The following is a 23,245-nucleotide window of genomic DNA, read 5'->3' on the forward strand; positions in this document are numbered from 1 at the left end:
AATCTGATAAAAACTTATTTTTACCTCTTAAATTTTCCAGACTGTCCTCGTATATTTTTCGTTTTTGCACAATTCTAACTTAAAGATGTATTTACACACATAATGTTGAGAGGCCACAGTCTGTGCTGCACAGAACGATCCTCCCTCTTATATCAACAGTTTGAACAGAGATTTGGCTGTGACTTTGATGAGTCACGATCATGAGTCATTTATTTAACCTTCTCTAAAGGTGAAATCGTTTTCTCAGAGCGAGAGTCTGATTTCAGTGTTGTCAGACGTGCTGCTGAGTAAATGCACTGGCGTCGGGATCTGCTCCCTCTTTGTTTGTATTTCAGTTTCCTTCCTTTTTGCTTCTCTCCTGTGACTTTTTCTTTTAGCTATCTCAGCTTCAGTCACGCTAGCCCTGTGTGTTCACTGGAGTGAGGGTTTTCACAGATAGAAACGCAGCAGATTTACAGTGGAATTCCAAAGGCAGAAGTCTGTGTGTTTGCCCTGCAGCTGTAAAACAGAAAAAGGACGATCGGTGCAACTGATAACGACACCAGTTCTCTCAGTCTTTTTTTTACTGTACATATATTTTTACTTTTACAGGTGTGCAGAGTTTACACAGAAACTTTTAGAGCAGGACAAATGATAATAAAAGTTCAATTAGGGCTGGGCACCGAAACTGTTCTAAGAAGGAACCAACTAAAAAGGTTCGGGAAGGACTGGTCCTGAAAAAACACCTTTCGTTCGGTGCCAACTTTCGGTTGCTTGACTTTAAATCCATTAATTAGCCAATAAATACTCACGCACCATGACTGCGCTCTGGCTAATAGAATGGCACAAACGACATCACGACACAGCTAACCTGCTCGCCCCCGCGCTCCAAACAGGAAGTGATCATCATCATCATCATCATCGACTCTTGGTCTTAAATGTTCGTATTAACCCTCTACATGATCCTTTTTATTTCACTATTGTGTCTGTAAATCAAGATATGAACATTAAAAACAGACAAATCAGGTCCTTCTGTCCCCGAGGTCGCTCCTGTTAGCGTTAGCAGCAGGTTTGATTGACAGCGTTGCTAAGTAAGGGTACGGGGCCTCGGCCTTATAATATTGGCCATTCATTTACACAAAACAGGCACCGTACAAAGAATCGTTGAAGAGCCGGTATCGTTAAAGTCCTGGTATTGAAACAGTGAGTCCCAGCCTCGGTGCAGTCTCTCTCTGTGTGTGTGTGTGTGTGTGTGTGTGCGTTTCTCTGCTCGGTGCCAGACACTTGTGGTGTGTAACGTGTCTGTATCATGTAGGATTAGATTTGCACGTTCAGCCGTAACTGATAAATATGTTGTTTTCAATTTAAAAACCGCAGTGCATTATGGGGCAACGAGTGAAGGGCCCGTTTACAGAGTTTAAGTTCTACTGTTAGAAGTTAAATGTTTAAATATTTATGTTGAGTCCTTGGATTTTTTATGTTCATGGACAAGACATAAAATACTGCACAAAGTTTCCAAACTATAAAACGTGAAATTTAAATATGACTTTAAAATGAGTATAATCATTTATACACAGACACGTGGAAAAAGAGTATTTATACTTCTGTGTAATATTAATAAAGTAGAAGTAGCTGTACTGTATATGTTCTGATCTGCAACACAACTCGTAAGTACAAGTAAATATACAGTAAATGTACAGTAAATATAAGTAAATATACAGTAAATGTACAGTAAATATAAGTAAATATACAGTAAATGTACAGTAAATATAAGTAAATATACAGTAAATGTACAGTAAATATAAGTAAATATACAGTAAATGTACAGTAAATATAAGTAAATATACAGTAAATGTACAGTAAATATAAGTAAATATACAGTAAATGTACAGTAAATATAAGTAAATGTATATGTATGTAGAAGTAAATATATAAAGTAGTACAAATAACAGTACGATGAGTCTGCTGTGCTGGAGTGAGCATCTCCTTAAAACCACATTAAAACATCTGACACTTTCCTGGACTCTGCTCAGGCTTTTGTTTTGACGTTTCCAGATAAGTTGACGGATCAGATCTGTGGGAGCGTCTGACTCATGCAGGGTTTAGAGCAGCACCGTCCCGTGTGGACTGAGCCCGGTGTTTGCCTGAGAATGTGGGGTCAGGTTTATGGGTTGTTGAGTGAGTTTTATGAAGCCGGTTTTGTTTCTCTGTCGTGGTTCTTTTAGCCGTAGCGCTCGTCCTGCTAGCGCTAGCGTCTCTTCTTTTAAACCATGTGTTGATCTGAAGATGTGCCTCACTCGAGCTGCAGATTGTGACAAACTGATTCTACTGAAATAATCCATAACTTATTTAATAATGTGAATAGTGTTATCTGGACGCAACAGGCCCAGTGTTTATGTTCAGACTGTGTCAACACTGAAGCAAAATGAGAAGAAGAAAGAAGAAAATACTCAGCCGACAAAAACGGTCATAAACTGCTGCCCCGGTTGTGTTTTTTGTATCTCACATGAACAGTCTTAGAGATAATATAATGGTCCAATTTGGAGCGAATTTCCATACCACGAGTATCATAGCAACCAAAGAGCCAATCAGGAGCGAGGCTGTTGAAGGTAACGCCCCTTCTCGCCCTTAGCAACGCTGTCAATCAAACCTGTTGCTAATGCTAGAGGGGAAAGAAGGACCTGATTTGTCTGTTATTAATGTTAATTTCTTGATTTACAGACACAATAGTGAAATAAAAAGGATCATGTAGAGGGTTAATACGAACATTTAAGACCAGAATGAGTCTGAAGCAGCAGAGACAGAGGGAGGACACAGAAAACAAAAAAAAACAACAAAAAAAACTCAAAATAACAAAAAAAATCTAATAAAATTAAAAAAATCAAAATAACAAAAAAAAATCAAAATAACTAAAAAAGGAAAAAAAAAACAAAAAAAACCTCAAAATAACAACAAAAATAAAGAAAAAACTCCAATAACCAATAAAAATAACCCAAAAAATAAAAGAAAAAAAAATAATAAACTCAAAATAAAAAAAATAAAAAAAGAACTCTAACATAAAAATTAAAAAAAATTGAAAAAATAAACTCAAAATACAAACCCCAGGATCATGTGGAGGGTTAATATGAACATTTAAGACCAGAATGAGGCACACACGTGATCACTTCTGTTTGTGATGTGGCTAGCAGGTTAGCTACGTCCCTTTACATAAACAGTCTGTGGTCTGTCCCAGCGCTGGTCTGAAATCACGACACATCTAAATATCTTAATCCGTCTGAGCTGTATTTCAAAACTCGTCTCTGGAACCTTATTAACACGGATCATTGTGGTTTATTTCTCTGATCTAAACGTGTAAAACGCCCTCCTCTCTGTGTCCATCGTGTCCGTGTTGAGCTGTTGGCTCCTCTGACATTTGAAACGATTCAGATCAGATGTGACTGGGGCCAAGTGTCTTGTTTTGACTGTTTCTGTTTTGTGTTATTAACAAACTGTTTGAAAAGTGCTCAGTTCAATCCACCGTGGGCCCGAGCGGCTTTTGTTCTGCTGCAGATCACGTTGCCAGATCAGGTTTTCATTTTTATAAATTAATTGAATCAGGAGGATTTTATTATCTGAGAAGCACATCGACTGTTAGCATGTCCAACCCGCCCAGCTCCAACACTGTGTTTTATCTGTTTAAAGGAACCGTACGTGTTTTTACCGTCTGACGTCTTAAGACAGTCTGCTGAAGTCTGTGAGCTGCTCCTCACTTGTACTCAGAGTATCCTAATTACTCACCGCAATGAGTTTATAAGCATTTTTCACAACTCTCAGAGGCGAGCGCCATCACAGTAAAGCTAACAGCTAGCATGCTAACGCAGATTTAGCTCAAATACATTGGAAAAAACAACATTTCCAACATTTGAAAATGGAAGAGTTCTGCCCAAAGTGGGTCTGTGTTTGAGTTTAAAAGGAGCAGAACCAGACTGAATTTAAAATAAAACTATAATTAAACCAAGATTCCACAGAAGTCGTCCGTGTCTTAAACACAGCTCCAGCCCTAAACCAGCGTCTTCTGCTGGGAATGACTCATGTGCACAGCTTTATAAACAAAAGTCTTTTCTGTGTCGGAGCAGGGCTCTTAAAAGCTGATCCCAGTCAAAACACGGGCCTCGGATCGGCGTTCGAGTCCAGACACGTTTTAGCGCCGCAGATAAGAATCGCACAAATCAAACAAAAACGTTAGACAAAAGAACAAACACAAGCAGTTTGACTTGGTGTGAGCGCGAGATGCAAATAGACGATAAAAAGTGAGGCTATTTCTGGCTCCTTAAAAGCCCAGGATGTTGTTGGGCCTCATTAAAAGGCCTGGGATGTCGTTGGGCCTCATTAAAAGGCCTGGGATGTCGTTGGGCCTCATTGCGTGACTTTTGGTGGGTATTTTGGAAACGTGCGGCTCCTCTTCTTCTGACATATTTGTGTGTGACGCTGGAGAGAAATGTGGACTGGCTCTTCCAAGTTGAGTGAAAACATCGAGGTCTGTTTGTGATCAGAGCTGATGTGGTAACAGCCTCACGAGGTCCCGTTTTGATGTGAAGCCTCCTGCGGGACAAAGATGAGAGCTAACGAGAGTCTAGGATGATTCAGACTTCAGATAATTAATATGTCATTAAAACAGGATTAAGTAGAACAAACCAGAGACTTTAAACGAACAAAGCTAACCTGCTAGCCGCCGCCGCGCTCCAAACAGGAAGTGAGCGTGGGCCTCGGTCTTCAAACGTTCATATGAATCCTTAGTCTGTGGTCTGCTACCTGTTAAACATGTTACTGTTTTGCCTGGAATGTTCCACAATCTGGCATTCAACTTATCTGTATCCACGGCAACATTCACATCATCACCAGGCCAACTTACAGGTTAGATTTGTGGAGAAGCAAGCCCACACGACACAAGAATGAGGGCAATAAAACACCTATGATTGAATAAATGTGTGATAGATGTGTTTAATGACATAATGTGGAACATTTCAGGCAAAGTAATAACATCTCCAGCAGATGGCGTACCCTCAAACCAGAAATATTACAACAAAACCAGCTTGAATTTTGATCATTGTTGTGGGACTGGGGTTTGTTCGCAGTGTGACACCACGGCTCTGGTTGTGGGACTGGGGTTTGTTCGTAGTGTGACGCCACAACTCTGGTTGTGGGACTGGGGTTTGTTCACAGTGTGACGCCGCGGCTCTGGTTGTGGGACTGGGGTTTGTTCGCAGTGTGACGCCGTGGCTCTGGTTGTGGGACTGGGGTTTGTTCGCAGTGTGACGCCGTGGCTCTGGTTGTGGGACTGGGGTTTGTTCGCAGTATGACGCCGCGGCTCCGGATGTGGGACTGGGGTTTGTTCGCAGTGTGACGCCATAGCTCTGGTTGTGGGACTGGGGTTTGTTCACAGTGTGACACCGCGGCTCTGGTTGTGGGACTGGGGTTTGTTCGTAGTGTGACGCCGCGGCTCTGGTTGTGGGACTGGGGTTTGTTCGTAGTGTGACGCCGCGGCTCTGGTTGTGGGACTGGGGTTTGTTCACAGTGTGACAACACGGCTCTGGTTGTGGGACTGGGGTTTGTTCACAGTGTGACGCCGCGGCTCTGGATGTGGGACTGGGGTTTGTTCGCAGTGTGACGCCGCGGCTCTGGATGTGGGACTGGGGTTTTTTCGCAGTGTGACAACACGGCTCTGGTTATGGGACTGGGGTTTGTTCGTAGTGTGACGCCGCGGCTCTGGTTGTGGGACTGGGGTTTGTTCGCAGTGTGACACCATAGCTCTGGTTGTGGGACTGGGGTTTGTTCTCAGTGTGACGCAGTGGCTCTGGTTGTGGAACTGGGGTTTATTCGCAGTGTGACGCCGCGGCTCTGGTTGTGGGACTGGGGTTTGTTCTCAGTGTGACGCAGTGGCTCTGGTTGTGGAACTGGGGTTTATTCGCAGTGTGACGCCGCGGCTCTGGTTGTGGGACTGGGGTTTGTTCACAGTGTGACGCCGCGGCTCTGGTTGTGGAACTGGGGTTTATTCGCAGTGTGACACCATAGCTCTGGTTGTGGGACTGGGGTTTGTTCTCACTGTGACGCCGCGGATGCTCCACTCGAGGATATCGTGAGAACGCAGCCGACCGCTGGGAGACAGATTTAATCATGTTTTCATTTTTTCCTATTTCCATTCTGTGGAAGGTTTGTTCTCAGCCTCTCTCTTCAAAACCACAGCTCTCCTCCGCCGCTCCTCCGCCGCTCCACTCGTTTACTCTGCGTCTCACTCTCTCTCGTTGACCACTCTGGAGAGCGCCCACCAAAGCTCTTTGTGACATTTACGCCTGTCCAAGAATGTCTCTGTTTGTTTATGAGCAGAATAAAAGTCAGCTGTTGTTGGGATGGGAGTTTGGACGACGGATCAGACGTGTTATTACCTTTGACTTTACGCTGTGATTACGATCCTCTGGGATTTGGAAAGAATCTGTGAGTTTGTCCCTCGCGCTGCCGCTTCACTCCAGACTTTGTGATTCTGATTATCCGTAAACAAACGGCTTTGCTTGAAATAAAACAATTTTGAATTCATTACCTGCAAATATGAGTTTCCAAATTGTCTTGTGTGTTGCTAAATATCCTTAATCATGCAATAGATGTGATCATAGCAACCAAAGAGCCAATCAGGAGCGAGGCTGGTTTAAAAGGGAGCGGGCGCTTAGCAACGCTGTCAATCAAACCTGTTGCTAATGCTAGCGGGGGAAGAAGGCTTCTGTGGTTTTACCTCAGAAGCCCCCGTGTCTGATCCACTCACCTCTGTGTCGTGGACAAAAGTCAAAATGATGTGTACATTTGGAGGGCGGAGCTGTGAGTGCTCAAAGCTCCTGTGATTGGCTGCTGTGTGTGACTGGCTCCGCCCCTTTCCTCACATCTGCGTGAGAAAAGCATCAGAGCGAAGATCTAAACAGGAACGAAATGTTTTTACATCGAGATAATACTCCCCTGTGCACTGCAGGCATGTGCTTTACTCTCTCCGCTCTTTACTCTCTCTGCTCTTTACTCTCTCTGCTCTATACTCTCTCTGCTCTATACTCTCTCTGCTCTATACTCTCTCTGCTCTATACTCTCTCTGCTCTATACTCTCTCTGCTCTATACTCTCTCTGCTCTTTACTCTCTCTGCTCTATACTCTCTCTGTTCTAATCTCTCTGTGCTTTATACTCTCTGCAGCGCCTTTATACTCCGGTCAGTTCGCCGTGTTCACTCCGGTCGGTTGCGTCGCCGGCTCGTCGTCTTCACTCCGGTCGGTTCGTCGTCTTCGCTCCGGTCGGTTCGTCGTCTTCGCTCCGGTCGGCTCGTCGTCTTCGCTCCGGTCGGCTCGTCGTCTTCGCTCCGGTCGGCTCGTCGTCTTCGCTCCGGTCGGCTCGTCGTCTTCGCTCCGGTCGCTTCGTCGTCTTCGCCCCACGTGCTGCAGACTTCATGTTCACTTGAGTTTACGGCTGAAGTCACTTGATTTTTCTCTCAATGTCTCTGTTCTTTAAATGTTTATGACGTCGTTTTCGCCGCAGAGCCCGCGGCGCCAGAACACGGTCATGAAGTACTTATTGTTTGAGCAGGTTTTGCAGGTTAGGACACTGGTAGTACGAGTGTTAGCAGACGCAGTAGTACTACAGGAGCTGTAGTACTACAGGAGTTGTAGTAACAGAAGTAGTTGTACAAAGGTTTGAAGTATTAGTAGTATTGAAGTCTGTGCAGAACAAAACTAACATAAGTGAACAAGGAGCAGAAGTACTTTTACTCTACGAGCTTTTACTGTTTGTATTAATACTTATTCCCCAAGAGCTACTTCAAAATAACAAAGTACTTTAATACAAACCTGATTCACAAATGTGAGTATGGCCTCATGTCTGTCACAGTTTGAGGTCCTTAGACGCCATGAGACAGACTGGACCTCGTCCAGACCACACCTGTTTAAACTTTACAGCCCCACAGACTGGGCCTCACAGACTGGGCCTCGTCTGTATAAACTCTTTTGCCCCTCAGACTGGGCCTCGTCTGTATAAACTCTTTTGCCTCACAGACTGGGCCTCACAGACTGGGCCTCGTCTGTATAAACTCTTTTGCCCCACAGACTGGGCCTCACAGACTGGGCCTCACAGACTGGGCCTCGTCTGTATAAACTCTTTTGCCCCTCAGCGCTTCCACGGCTCATAATTACCCGATAATTAAAGTGAAACTGGCCTGGGCCTGATTCAGGAGACTGAACAAACCCGACATGAAACACCAGCCCCTCAGTCCAATTACATCTTAGAATTGAAGCTTTGAAGAATTTCTGATGAGCATCTTGTAAAAATAACTTTTAATTTCAACTTCTAGTCATAGCGGAAACTTTTTCTCTCATGATTTTCCCCTCGGGAGCTTCTGTAGACGGTCCACACTCCACAGATTCTTAAACAAAGACACTGCAGAACATTTGGGTGCAGTGTCGTCCTAAAATCCTCCCGGCTCCAGGAACAAGGCGATGGCTCGTCTGTTCAGAGGAGCTGACCGTGGGTTTAATCAGGTTCTGTTTGGAGCAGAGTTCTGACCCTGGTTCTGACCCTGGTTCTGCACAAACACTACTCACCTTTATCTCCATGTCATCTGTGTGTCCTTCAAAGCTCAGGACACTTCAGATCTGTTTTTATTGGCTCATAGTCTTTAAAGCTGCATTATGAGGAGGGTTATCAGTTATCAATGTCCAAAAATACTGTAAGAGGCCTGTCCTCTCCACAGATCTGACCTGAAGCTTGACCTGGTGGCATCACCTCCTTGTCTCCATGTAGAAAGTTTCATTCTTTACTGTGTAATTCCTGGAAATGTAATAACATCTTTTTGGAGAAACGCTGGGGTCAGGGTTAAGGTCAGGGTTAGGGATGGGTCCTGATTGGCTGTTGGACTGTAGACCATTGTGTTGTGCGTCCTGATTGGCTGTTGGACTGTAGACCATTGTGTCGTGCGTCCTGATTGGCTGTTGGACTGTAGACCATTGTGTCGTGCGTCCTGATTGGCTGTTGGACTGTAGACCATTGTGTCGTGCGTCCTGATTGGCTGTTGGACTGTAGACCATTGTGTCGTGCGTCCTGATTGGCTGTTGGACTGTAGACCATTGTGTCGTGCGTCCTGATTGGCTGTTGGACTGTAGACCATTGTGTCGTGCGTCCTGATTGGCTGTTGGACTGTAGACCATTGTCCATCAGTCTCCTCCGTGCCGTGTCTCCTGTCCAGTACAGAATGTGTTCAGACAAATTTACATAAACGTTGGATCTCAGTGTGACTCTGAAGTGCTGTACGTTTGCAATTTGTTTTCTCCCCGACAAAACCCACAATGTCGATGAAACGTTCTGCACCGACAAAGACGCCTACGAAGGTTTGAACTTTGAGAGAGTTTAAACGAGAGAGAAATGTGAGAAAATGTTAACGCCTGTGTGAGAAAAGTGTATAAAGTGTGTGGTGAGGGGTTTTACAGACAAAAACAGAGAGAATAATGTAAAAAATAAAGATGATACTTCACGTATTTCGCCTGTAGTGGGTTATTTTTAGAATGTGACCCCTGAGATGAACCAGGGACCAGTGTAATTGAATCCTGCAGAAGTCTATAGGACAATTGGACTGGTTCATTAACACTAAGGCGCTCAGAAAGTTACTCAGTCATTAAGAAGACTCCAGTGATGTACCTTATGCATTACATCCATATTTCTTATGCAGCTGGCTCCTTTTTCCAAACCTTGTCCCAGTTCTGACTCAATGGCTCCGTTTTGAGTGACAGTTTTAATTGTCGGCTGAGTAAGACGAGACCTCATACATCGACCTGTGTCCCTTTGACTTGACACTGTTTGCAGCGTTGGGTTTTAAACAGTGAAGTATCTCCTGGATCTGCTTTGATCACGAGCACAGATTGAGGTGAGCTGGTTTCCCGCACAGCGCTGGTGGGCGGAGCCAGGTGAAGCAGGGATAAAGGAAAGAGGGGCTTTCCACAAACACACAGATGTACTTACTGCAGCGTTTAGCCGCCATTACACGCCGGGATCTGTCGTAGGAGTTAGTCACGGTTGAATCCCCCTGGACGAGCCTGTGTGTCACTTCCTCTTACTCATGAACGAGTCTCATAAATCAGCCGTGCTTTGGTTCTGTTTAACGCTGCAAGTCTGAGATCAGTGAGATATTACTCAGAACAATAGATCCTTGTTTCTCTCATCTCCATTTTACATCTATTGGATTTTGAAGGTTGAGGTCACTGTTTAAGTTTGGAGCCAAAGCCAAAGTGTCTGAATGTTCCTTTTAGTTTAAATCTTTTGGCATCTATGAGTTCATGAGTTATGACATGTTTAAAGTTTGTTTTCTGGAGCTGTACATGTGGAATATTAATGACTGGAGTGTAATTCTGTGGTCACATTTTTATACAGCGCTTTTCCACCTTCAAGGCTCAAAACGCTTTATATCAAGGATCCACTCACACATTCACACATTCACACATTCACACATTCACACACCACCGACCTGTGGGTCAGTGGGTCTGACCGCTCAACCAATTTCTTTGTCTTCATCTCTATTTATACAGAGGAAGTGCCCTTAGTCTCTTTTTCATGGGCCCTGTTTAAAACACAATACAAACAGAAAAATAAACCAAACAAACAAGTAAACAAGTCCACATAAGGCATTACAAACAGATACAGGTGTGTAAAAGTCCGTATAAGGCTTTATAAACAGATACAGGTGCGTGTAAAAGTCCGTATAAGGCTTTATAAACAGACACAGGTGTGTAAAAGTCCGTATAAGGCTTTACAAACAGATACAGGTGTGTGTAAAAGTCCGTATAAGGCTTTATAAACAGATACAGGTGTGTGTAAAAGTCCGAATAAGGCTTTATAAACAGACACAGGTGTGTGTAAAAGTCCGTATAAGGCTTTATAAACAGATACAGGTGCGTGTAAAAGTCCGTATAAGGCTTTATAAACAGATACAGGTGTGCGTAAAAGTCCGTATAAGGCTTTATAAACAGACACAGGTGCGTGTAAAAGTCCGTATAAGGCTTTATAAACAGACACAGGTGTGTGTAAAAGTCCGTATAAGGCTTTATAAACAGATACAGGTGTGTGTAAAAGTCCGTTATCAGATTAAGTTCCGTTTGTGTCACTAACGTCTCCAGTTTTGCTTGTTCTTGGAGTGTTTTCCATTTCTGTGAAACATCTAAAAGCCTCTTCCTCGTCTCAGTTCTGGTGCAGCTCATCTTTAAAGTTGATAATGTTTATGTCGAGATTTGAACTGCCAACCTTCTGATCAGTGGGTGAATGCTCTACCAGCTGAGCCACCGTCCCTGTTTGGTCTGTGTGTTTTTAGTAAACAGGAGGTGTGTCGTGTGGGACATTATAGTCGCATTAAGCAGTTTGTGACTTGTTTTGCAAAGTTATTTAATGAGCTCAGACGCCTCTGAAGCTGAAGCTGAAGCTGAAGCTGAAGCTGCTCTGTACACTCGTCTTGTGTTATAACTATAGACCTGTGGAGAAAAAACACTTCACTGTGTAAATGCTGCACCTACACAAAGCAGAACCACGAGGAAGAAACGGGAATCAAAACATTTAGACCCAAAGAGCCACACGGACACAAAGCAGAACCATGAGGAAGAAACGGGAATCAAAACATTTAGACCCAAAGAGCCACACGGACACAAAGCAGAACCATGAGGAAGAAACGGGAATCAAAACATTTAGACCCAAAGAGCCACACGGACACAAAGCAGAACCACGAGGAAGAAACGGGAATCAAAACATTTAGACCCAAAGAGCCACACGGACTCACGCCAACTCAGGAAGGACCAGCAACTTCACAAGAGGGACATGCCGGCTCTTTCAGACGGCTCTTTGGCGGCTCTTTGGCGGATCTTTGTTGGCTCTTTGGCAGCTCTTTGGCGGCTCTTCAGTGGCTCTTCGGCGGCTCTTTGTTGGCTCTTTGGCGGCTCTTTGGTGGCTCTTTGGCGGATCTTTGTTGGCTCTTTGTTGGCTCTTTGGCGGCTCTTTGTTGGCTCTTTGGTGGCTCTTTGGCGGCTCTTTGGCGGCTCTTTGGCGGCTCTTTGGCGGCTCTTTGGCGGATCTTTGTTGGCTCTTTGTTGGCTCTTTGGCGGCTCTTTGTTGGCTCTTTGGCGGCTCTTTGGCGGCTCTTTGGTGGCTCTTTGGCGGCTCTTCATTGGCTCTTTGGCGGCTCTTTGGCGGCTGTTTCAGATTTGGACACTGTGTTTTTAAGAGCAGCTTCAGTTCATTTATACAGTGAGCCACATGAGCCCGTCAGACCCCCACTCTGTGGAAGAGACTCACTCAGGTCTGTGGGAGTGTCCAGAGGCAGTGGGGAGTGTCCAGGGGCTGTGGGAGTGTCCAGGGGCTGTGGGGTCTGTGGGGGAGTGTCCAGGGTCTGTGGGGGAGTGTCCAGGGGCCCCTTGCGTGACAGCACCGGGTCGACTCGTTGGGGCCATATCCTGGGATTTTCCTGCAGTGGCTGGACAGATAAGAGAAACACTCTTGTTGTAGGATAAAGCAAACAGCGCCCCCTCCAGGGACAGAGGTGTGTGTGTGTGTGGTGTGTGTGTGTCATGTGTGTGTGGTGTGTGTGTGTGTGGTGTATGTGTGTCATGTGTGTGGGGGTGTGTGTGTGTGTGTGTGGTGTGTGTCTTCACTCTGAAACTTTTGTCCAGTGACAGAATTTAATTGTGGTATTTTCACAAATGAAAAATCTTTTCTGGGGCTACTGCTTAAAGATGCACTGTGTAACTTTTCTGTATCCATAGAGATGTCCCTATTTTACCTGGAATGTTCCACAGTGTCGTGTTTAGCATTTGTTGAGTAACATTTTTATTAAATATCTTCACTTGACCTGGTCACCTGCTGGTTTCCATGGACACAGATAAGTTTGATGTCATACTGTGGAACATTTCAGTCATAGCATTAACATAAAAGTGACGTATTGCCCCTTTAACGTTTGTTTGTTTGTTTGTTTCTACGCGTCTCACCGAGGCGTCCTACTGTGACGTTCTACATGTCTCACTGCGGCGTCCTACATGTGTCACTGTGGTGTCCTACACGTCTCACTGCGGCGTCCTACGCGTCTCATTGCAGCGTCCTCTGCGGCGTCCTACATGTCTCACTGTGGTGTCCTCTGCAGTGTCCTACACGTCTCACTGTGGCATCCTACACGTCTCACCGTGGCGTCCTACATGTCTCACTGTGGCGTCCTACACGTCTCACTGCGGTGTCCTACACGTCTCACTGCGGTGTCCTACACGTCTCACCGTGGCGTCCTACACGTCTCACTGCGGCGTCCTACACGTCTCACTGCGGCGTCCTACACGTCTCACTGCGGCGTCCTACAGAAACAGTCCAAACACAAACAAAGCCGGTGGAGTTGCTGAACCAGTCCGGTGGTTGGTGTCGGTGACTCCCAGAGCAAATCCAAAACAAACAGAGAAATGAATAGGCTCTTGTGCAGAGTGTTCTACATGTGCAGAGTGTCCTACATGTGCAGAGTGTCCTACATGTGCAGTGTGTCCTACATGTGCAGAGTGTCCTACATGTGCAGAGTGTCCTACATGTGCAGAATGTCCTACATGTGCAGTGTCCTACATGTGCAGAGTGTCCTACATGTGCAGTGTCCTACATGTGCAGAGTGTCCTATATGTGCAGTGTCCTACATGTGCAGTGTCCTACATGTGCAGAGTGTCCTACATGTGCAGTGTCCTACATGTGCAGAGTGTCCTACATGTGCAGTGTCCTACATGTGCAGAGTGTCCTACATGTGCAGAGTGTCCTACATGTGCAGAATGTCCTACATGTGCAGTGTCCTACATGTGCAGAGTGTTCTACATGTGCAGAGTGTTCTACATGTGCAGAGTGTCCTACATGTGCAGAGTGTCCTACATGTGCAGTGTGTCCTACATGTGCAGAGTGTCCTACATGTGCAGAGTGTCCTACATGTGCAGAATGTCCTACATGTGCAGTGTCCTACATGTGCAGAGTGTCCTACATGTGCAGTGTCCTACATGTGCAGAGTGTCCTATATGTGCAGTGTCCTACATGTGCAGTGTCCTACATGTGCAGAGTGTCCTACATGTGCAGTGTCCTACATGTGCAGAGTGTCCTACATGTGCAGTGTCCTACATGTGCAGTATCCTACATGTGCAGTGTCCTACATGTAGAGTATCCTACATGTGCAGTGTCCTACACGCCGACACCTTTATATTTGTCATGGAGCGACTGTTGAAACTCTTAAACTCGTTCATATTTTCGCCCTAAACTCCGCGGCCTCCTCGTCCTAAACTCCGCGGCCTCCTCGCCCTAAACTCCGCGGCTTCCTCGTCCTAAACTCCGCGGCTTCCTCGTCCTAAACTCCGCGGCTTCCTCGTCCTAAACTCCGCGGCCTCCTCGTCCTAAACTCCTCGTCCTAAACTCCGCGGCCTCCTCGCCCTAAACTCCGCGGCTTCCTCGTCCTAAACTCCGCGGCTTCCTCGTCCTAAACTCCGCGGCCTCCTCGCCCTAAACTCCGCGGCCTCCTCGTCCTAAACTCCACGGCCTCCTCGTCCTAAACTCCGCGGCCTCCTCGTCCTAAACTCCACGGCTTCCTCGTCCTAAACTCCGCGGCTTCCTCGGCCTAAACTCCGCGGCCTCCTCACCCTAAACTCCGCGGCCTCCTCGCCCTAAACTCCTCGTCCTAAACTCCGCGGCCTCCTCGCCCTAAACTCCGCGGCCTCCTCGTCCTAAACTCCGCGGCCTCCTCGCCCTAAACTCCGCGGCCTCCTCGTCCTAAACTCCGCGGCTTCTTCGTCCTAAACTCCGCGGCTTCCTCGCCCTAAACTCCGCGGCCTCCTCGCCCTAAACTCCGCGGCCTCCTCGTCCTAAACTCCGCGGCCTCTTCGTCCTAAACTCCGCGGCTTCCTCGCCCTAAACTCCGCGGCCTCCTCGTCCTAAACTCCGCGGCCTCCTCGCCCTAAACTCCGCGGCTTCCTCGTCCTAAACTCCGCGGCTTCCTCGTCCTAAACTCCGCGGCTTCCTCGTCCTAAACTCCGCGGCCTCCTCGTCCTAAACTCCTCGTCCTAAACTCCGCGGCCTCCTCGCCCTAAACTCCGCGGCTTCCTCGTCCTAAACTCCGCGGCTTCCTCGTCCTAAACTCCGCGGCTTCCTCGTCCTAAACTCCGCGGCTTCCTCGTCCTAAACTCCGCGGCCTCCTCGCCCTAAACTCCGCGGCCTCCTCGTCCTAAACTCCGCGGCCTCCTCGCCCTAAACTCCGCGGCTTCCTCGTCCTAAACTCCGCGGCTTCCTCGTCCTAAACTCCGCGGCCTCCTCGCCCTAAACTCCGCGGCCTCCTCGTCCTAAACTCCGCGGCCTCCTCGCCCTAAACTCCGCGGCCTCCTCGTCCTAAACTCCGCGGCTTCCTCGTCCTAAACTCCGCGGCTTCCTCGTCCTAAACTCCGCGGCTTCCTCGTCCTAAACTCCGCGGCCTCCTCGCCCTAAACTCCGCGGCCTCCTCGTCCTAAACTCCGCGGCCTCCTCGCCCTAAACTCCGCGGCTTCCTCGTCCTAAACTCCGCGGCCTCCTCGTCCTAAACTCCGCGGCCTCCTCGCCCTAAACTCCGCGGCTTCCTCGTCCTAAACTCCGCGGCCTCCTCGCCCTAAACTCCGCGGCTTCCTCGTCCTAAACTCCGCGGCCTCCTCGCCCTAAACTCCGCGGCCTCCTCGTCCTAAACTCCACGGCTTCCTCGTCCTAAACTCCGCGGCCTCCTCGCCCTAAACTCCGCGGCTTCCTCGTCCTAAACTCCGCGGCCTCCTCGTCCTGAACTCCTCGTCCTAAACTCCGCGGCCTCCTCGCCCTAAACTCCGCGGCTTCCTCGTCCTAAACTCCGCGGCTTCCTCGTCCTAAACTCCGCGGCTTCCTCGTCCTAAACTCCGCGGCTTCCTCGTCCTAAACTCCGCGGCCTCCTCGCCCTAAACTCCGCGGCCTCCTCGTCCTAAACTCCACGGCCTCCTCGTCCTAAACTCCGCGGCCTCCTCGTCCTAAACTCCACGGCTTCCTCGTCCTAAACTCCGCGGCTTCCTCGGCCTAAACTCCGCGGCCTCCTCACCCTAAACTCCGCGGCCTCCTCGCCCTAAACTCCTCGTCCTAAACTCCGCGGCCTCCTCGCCCTAAACTCCGCGGCCTCCTCGTCCTAAACTCCGCGGCCTCCTCGCCCTAAACTCCGCGGCCTCCTCGCCCTAAACTCCGCGGCCTCTTCGTCCTAAACTCCGCGGCTTCCTCGTCCTAAACTCCGCGGCCTCCTCGTCCTAAACTCCGCGGCCTCCTCGTCCTAAACTCCGCGGCCTCCTCGTCCTAAACTCCGCGGCCTCCTCGCCCTAAACTCCGCGGCCTCCTCGCCCTAAACTCCGCGGCCTCCTCGTCCTAAACTCCGCGGCCTCCTCGCCCTAAACTCCGCGGCTTCCTCGACCTAAACTCCGCGGCTTCCTCGTCCTAAACTCCGCGGCTTCCTCGTCCTAAACTCCGCGGCCTCCTCGTCCTAAACTCCACGGCCTCCTCGTCCTAAACTCCGCGGCCTCCTCGTCCTAAACTCCGCGGCCTCCTCGGCCTAAACTCCGCGGCTTCCTCGTCCTAAACTCCGCGGCTTCCTCGTCCTAAACTCCGCGGCCTCCTCGTCCTAAACTCCACGGCCTCCTCGTCCTAAACTCCGCGGCCTCCTCGTCCTAAACTCCACGGCCTCCTCGTCCTAAACTCCGCGGCCTCCTCGTCCTAAACTCCACGGCTTCCTCGTCCTAAACTCCGCGGCTTCCTCGGCCTAAACTCCGCGGCCTCCTCACCCTAAACTCCGCGGCCTCCTCGCCCTAAACTCCTCGTCCTAAACTCCGCGGCCTCCTCGCCCTAAACTCCGCGGCCTCTTCGTCCTAAACTCCGCGGCTTCTTCGTCCTAAACTCCGCGGCCTCCTCGTCCTAAACTCCGCGGCTTCTTCGTCCTAAACTCCGCGGCTTCCTCGCCCTAAACTCCGCGGCTTCCTCGCCCTAAACTCCGCGGCCTCCTCGCCCTAAACTCCGCGGCCTCCTCGTCCTAAACTCCGCGGCTTCCTCGCCCTAAACTCCGCGGCCTCCTCGTCCTAAACTCCGCGGCCTCCTCGTCCTAAACTCCGCGGCCTCCTCGTCCTAAACTCCGCGGCTTCTTCGCCCTAAACTCCGCGGCCTCCTCGCCCTAAACTCCGCGGCTTCTTCGCCCTAAACTCCGCGGCCTCCTCGCCCTAAACTCCGCGGCCTCCTCGTCCTAAACTCCGCGGCCTCCTCGTCCTAAACTCCGCGGCCTCCTCGCCCTAAACTCCGCGGCCTCCTCGTCCTAAACTCCGCGGCCTCCTCGCCCTAAACTCCGCGGCCTCCTCGTCCTAAACTCCGCGGCCTCTTCGTCCTAAACTCCGCGGCTTCCTCGTCCTAAACTCCGCGGCCTCCTCGTCCTAAACTCCGCGGCCTCCTCGTCCTAAACTCCGCGGCCTCCTCGTCCTAAACTCCGCGGCTTCTTCGCCCTAAACTCCGCGGCCTCCTCGCCCTAAACTCCGCGGCTTCTTCGCCCTAAACTCCGCGGCCTCCTCGCCCTAAACTCCGCGGCCTCCTCGTCCTAAACTCCGCGGCCTCCTCGCCCTAAACTCCGCGGCTTCCTCGCCCTAAACTCCGCGGCTTCCTCGTCCTAAACTCCGCGGCCTCCTCGCCCTAAACTCCGCGGCTTCTTCGTCCTAAACTCCGCGGCCTCCTCGCCCTAAACTCCGCGGCCTCCTCGTCCTAAACTCCGCGGCCTCCTCGCCCTAAACTCCGCGGCCTCCTCGCCCTAAACTCCGCGGCCTCCTCGTCCTAAACTCCGCGGCCTCCTCGTCCTAAACTCCGCGGCCTCCTCGCCCTAAACTCCGCGGCCTCCTCGCCCTAAACTCCGCGGCCTCCTCGTCCTAAACTCCGCGGCCTCCTCGTCCTAAACTCCGCGGCCTCCTCGTCCTAAACTCCGCGGCCTCCTCGTCCTAAACTCCGCGGCCTCCTCGTCCTAAACTCTTCCTCCGCTCAGTGTCCTGTTACCTCAGCTCATTGTGAAATGGCACAAACGCAGGGATCAACATTTCAGGACGAAAAAGAAAACTGGGTGTAGACTCTGTGCTTTTGTGGTTTGAGATGAATGGAGCGGCGGCGCACGGGGCCAGAGCAGAATCTGAAGAGTCTCACGCAAAGACACACGAACCGTCCCGTCGGCCAATAAAGAGCTGCTTAAAAACGCCTGTTAGAGCTGAATCTACAGGAAGCAACGATAGTGCGTCCTCGGGCGCCTCGCCACATTTCATAGAGCTGCCTTGTGACATTTGATAAGATATGAGCTATATGAAAGAAGCATTGTCCTGTGTGCACTGAGGTTATGGGGCGACTCAGCTCAGAAAATACGATACGAAAAATACTAAAACTCAACTCAAAAAATACTAAAACTCAACTAAAAAAATACTAAAACTCAACTCTAAAAGTACAAAAAAATTAACTGAAAAAATACAAAAACTCAACTGAAAAAAAAAACAAAACACAACTCAAAAAATACTAAAAATCAACAAAAACATATTCAAACTCAACTCCAAAAATACTCTAAATGCCGCCATCATAAGTTGGATATGAGCCCATTGTGCTTAAGTCCTGTACCGACTAATCGTTCAAAATATATGATCAAATTTAAGCTGTAAAAGTTTAAATAAGTTGTGTGACTGATTACAGACTCAAACTAACGACTAAAGTGTTTCATTTTGCAGTTTATTTCTTGCGGTTCATGATTTTGAGCAGTACTGCAGATTTATAATAGTTTTTGTGGTTTAAATCTGCTCGTGTTTTTGTCGTTTATCGTCTGTTATTGAACTTCAGAGCATGTTCTCGTGACAGGCCTGGTACTCACACATTTCTACTGTTTTGCAGCAACTATAAAAAATGGGAACAACAGCCTGATGCTTCCGGGAGTGAACGGACAGAACGGACAGAACGGACAGAATGGACAGAACGGGAGCGGAGGTCTGATGGTGCCTGGACTCGGTCAGAACAACAACAGCCTGGAGGTCACCGACTTCAACGAGGGCGACCTACTGCTACAGGTACTGCAGGAAGAGATGACATCACACAGACTTAGACACACACGCGCACACACGCACACACACACACACTCATATATATATCAGGTGCCCTTCCTGTGATCACCATCCACATAGACTGTATAAATAAATGGTGGACCTCGCTAACCTGCTAGCCGCATTTGAGCCTGGGCGTGTCTGATTGGCTCTTTGGTTGCTATGTTACTTGTGCTTCACGTTGTAACTGCTCCTCAATGAGCTTTATGTGACTATTTGACCAACCAGAGAGGATTTTTGTACGGCCTTTGATCATTTTCCCATATATGATTTGACATGATCATAAAGCACTTTGCTCTACACAAGTTTAAATGTAATCTTGTGAATTGAACTAAAGCACTCATTTTTAGACCTCACACTGCTGTTTGTGCAGCTCCTCTTCAAACTGAAGTGGAGCTTCAGAAGATTAATGTGGATTTCCCTTCAGTTCCACAGCTTTAACTAAACTGTTCCATTTTTACATTACTTTTACTTTTTCTACATTACATTTCAGAACTTTGTAGATCTTTTGAGCTTGTTTATGATGCATGTTCTCTCTGTGTCGGGGGTGTGTGTGATGCAGCACTCAAACATGTCTGCACTTGATCTGTGCTGGTTATGGCCTGCTCCTCTGACCTCACCCTGTCGTCTTTTACTGTGGATCAGACCTGGACGACTGAGGGACATACAGACGTCATAGAGCGGCAGGTGGCACGTCCTCCTCTAGAAAAGTTTACACTAGTTTATGTGCCCACGCCTGTGCCATTTACCTCAAAAATATCCAGTTCAACCCTCCAAACTTTGAACTCTGCTCTACACCACACACTTCCAGAGCCAGATGAGCTGCAGATCTGCCGGTTCTTTTTCCAACACCAATAATTGTACCATGTTTTTTCCACACACACATCAAAACTCTGTAAAACCTGATGCTAAACTCTTGTGTTGAATTCAGTTGCACCATTATCTCGACCAGTTCTCGTGGATCCGGAGACCAAACCGCAGGTGTCTGTCAGTGTGTCTTTGTGTTATGTAACCAAAGGCTGTCATGCTCATTATGCAGTCCTGACAGGTTAGCATTAGCATAGCGTACGGGCCGTGGGTTTTGTGTCCTGGCTTTGGCAAGAGGTTAAACAAACAACTTCCTCTTGAATGGATGGGGCGGGGCTCGTCCGCGTGATGAGCACACCTGGCGCGCACACAAATAAACAGCGTATGTGTTAGCATTGATGCACCTGCTAGCCTCGGGCGGTGCACTTATCAATCAGGCTGTGGGATTATTAAACTATTCTCAGAACAATGGGAGGTGTATATAAACTCGTTTATGTAGAAAGATTTATATCAGTGCTGTGTGATGGTTTTTATTGTTCAAATTAAATCGTATATTTCCTGATCAAAGCTTCAGTACGAAACATGTTTTACTTAAGAATGGAAGCTGTGAGTTCAGGTTATGTTCTCTGTCTTCATACTGTGTTCTTTTTTGCTTTTGTCTTGACTTCTCTGTTTTTGTTGTTTCAGGCTCTAAATGGATTTGTGATGGTGGTGACGGCAGATGGTTTGGTTTTTTACGCCTCTCCAACGATCAAAGACTATCTGGGTTTCCAACAGGTGAGAGTCTGAGTGTGTACCACTTTAAAAACTAAGTGTGACTCACACACTCTCACCCCCATGTACACTGTGCACACTCTCACCCCGTGCACACTCTCACCCCGTGCACACTCTCATCCCTGTGCACACTCTCACCCCCATGTACACTGTGCACACTCTCACCCCGTGCACACTCTCACCCCGTGCACACTCTCATCCCTGTGCACACTCTCACCCCGTGTACACTGTGCACACTCTCACCCCGTGTACACTGTGCACACTCTCTCCCCATGTACACTGTGCACACTCTCTCCCCATGTACACTGTGCACACTCTCACCCCGTGTACACTGTGCACACTCTCACCCCGTGTACACTGTGCACACTCTCACCCCGTGTACACTGTGCACACTCTCACCCCGTGTACACTGTGCACACTCTCACCCCGTGTACACTGTGCACACTCTCACCCCATGTACACTGTGCACACTCTCACCCCGTGCACACTCTCACCCCGTGTACACTGTGCACACTCTCACCCCTGCACACTCTCACCCCCTGCACACTCTCACCCCTGCACACTCTCACCCCTGCACACTCTCGCCCCTGCACACTCTCACTCCTGTGGTGTCTCTCCAGTCTGACGTGGTTCACCAGAGTGTCTTTGAGCTCATTCACACTGACGACAGGGAGATGTTCCGACAGCAGCTGCACTTTGCTCTAAACCCTCCTGAAGCCCCAGATGAAGCTGGTGAGTGGCTTTTGTTTTGTGTAGAAATGTTTATTATAAAGTTAAGGTACATTGTACTGTCCCCTTAGAAAAAGCTGCATTCTGGAACTTTTCTGGTGGGGGTTTCCGCTGTTTGTCTCTATGGAGATGTTATTGTGTGACAGTGTGTGTCCGATCTGAAGGTTGGCAGTTTGAATCCTGCTCTTGACGTAAACATCATTGGCTAAAAGGTCAAATCCACTAAATGCTTTAGTGTGGAACATTTCAGGCAAAGCAGAAACACCTCCATGAACACGAGCGGTGGACCCCAACCTGAAAAGTTACACAGTGCACTTTTAGTTCTACAGAGTTCTTCTTTGCCTTGAACTTTCAGGTTTTTGACCCTGATGTTTCTGTGTTTTTGACCCTGATGTTTCTGTGTTTTTGACCCTGATGTTTCTGTGTTTTGGAGCAGGTTTTTGACCCTGATGTTTGTGTGTTTTTGACCCTGATGTTTGTGTTTTGGGGCAGGTTTTTGACCCTGATGTTTGTGTTTTGGGGCAGGTTTTTGACCCTGATGTTTGTGTTTTGGGGCAGGTTTGCAGGGTTGTGCTGAGAGCATGTCCTACAGTCCAGACCACCTTCCTCCTGAAAACTCATCTTTTCTGGAGCGGAGTTTTGTTTGCCGGTTCCGCTGTCTTCTGGACAACTCTTCTGGGTTTCTGGTCAGTGATCTTTAACACAACACAGATCTGTGCAATCAATCAAATGTGTAAACACGATTTCAACGATTAGCTTCTGTTCAGAGTTATACATGCACCGATTCTGCGACTCTGCTAATCTGGAGTTTTGAAATGGGCAGACAGCTTTTAAACTGTCATGAAACTTTACTAGTGAAATATACAGGTCTGTACTTCCTCTGCAGGTTTGAAGTCACAGAAGTAACAGTATGAAATAATCAAACTTAAATTATCTTGATTTTAACTTTTGAACAGAACAGTATGCCAGGCACATTGTGTCTCCCTCTGACCCTGTGCTGACCCTGTGCTGACCCTGTGCTGACCCTGTGCTGACCTTGTACTGACCCTGTGCTGACCCTGTACTGACCCTGTGCTGACCTTGTGCTGACCTTGTGCTGACCCTGTTTTTGGTTCCAGGCCCTGAAGTTCCAGGGGCGGCTGAAGTACCTCCACGGTCAGAGTGTTTTGAGGGACAATGGGACTCGCAGTCAGCCGCAGCTCGCTCTGTTCTGCATCGCGATGCCGGTCCAGCCCTCGACCATCGTGGAGATCAGGGCCAAAATGCTCCTGTTTCAAACCAAACACAAGCTTGACTTTACTCCCACTGGCATCGACGGACGGTAATTTTCTCTCCAGTTTGATTTACAGTAGTTTGGTCAGATATTTTAGATAAATAGTTGAATATGACGTTAAATGTGCACATATTTTTTCTGTTTCAGAGGGAAGATCATTCTGGGTTATTCAGAGATAGAGCTGTGCATGAGAGGGTCAGGTTACCAGTTCATACATGCTGCTGATATGATGTACTGCGCCGATAACCACCTGAGAAGTACGAGTCCGACCTGAAAGTCCACAGCATCTGTCAGACTCTGTTTTTCATGTTCCTCTTTGTGTCTCTTTTGTGTCTCTTTTGTGTTTAGTGATGAAAACAGGAGAGAGTGGTCTCACAGTCTTCAGGCTCCTCTGTAAATCCGGAGGTTGGATTTGGGTCAAAGCCAATGCCAAAATCATTTTTAAAGGAGGAAGACCTGAGTTCATTATTTCTTATCAAAAGGCTTTGGTGTAAGTTATTTTAATATGTATGGGTTTGT

General features: G+C 48.2%; 1 protein-coding gene and 1 long non-coding RNA gene across 3 annotated transcripts in view; one reads left to right on the plus strand and one right to left on the minus strand.

Annotated features, from left to right (window-relative positions):
* Positions 1-3,983, minus strand: part of LOC129457284 (uncharacterized) — an 84,675-nt gene extending 80,692 nt beyond the window's left edge. Inside the window, exon 1 of the long non-coding RNA XR_008649171.1 lies at positions 3,974-3,983. This is a non-coding gene — a long non-coding RNA (uncharacterized LOC129457284). The remainder of the gene's footprint in view (positions 1-3,973) is intronic.
* The window catches only part of LOC117389138 (aryl hydrocarbon receptor-like), a 38,734-nt gene that overhangs the window by 12,306 nt on the left and 3,183 nt on the right, over positions 1-23,245 (plus strand). For both annotated transcript variants that reach the window (XM_033986741.2, XM_033986743.2), the window contains exons 3-9: positions 18,938-19,110; positions 20,638-20,727; positions 21,345-21,456; positions 22,012-22,139; positions 22,572-22,774; positions 22,874-22,983; positions 23,075-23,216. In XM_033986741.2, the coding sequence (XP_033842632.1) occupies positions 18,938-19,110; positions 20,638-20,727; positions 21,345-21,456; positions 22,012-22,139; positions 22,572-22,774; positions 22,874-22,983; positions 23,075-23,216 (958 nt within the window). The remainder of the gene's footprint in view (positions 1-18,937; positions 19,111-20,637; positions 20,728-21,344; positions 21,457-22,011; positions 22,140-22,571; positions 22,775-22,873; positions 22,984-23,074; positions 23,217-23,245) is intronic.

This window comes from Periophthalmus magnuspinnatus, chromosome 21 (genome assembly GCF_009829125.3).
Source record: "Periophthalmus magnuspinnatus isolate fPerMag1 chromosome 21, fPerMag1.2.pri, whole genome shotgun sequence".
Classification (NCBI taxonomy): Eukaryota; Metazoa; Chordata; class Actinopteri; order Gobiiformes; family Gobiidae; genus Periophthalmus; species Periophthalmus magnuspinnatus.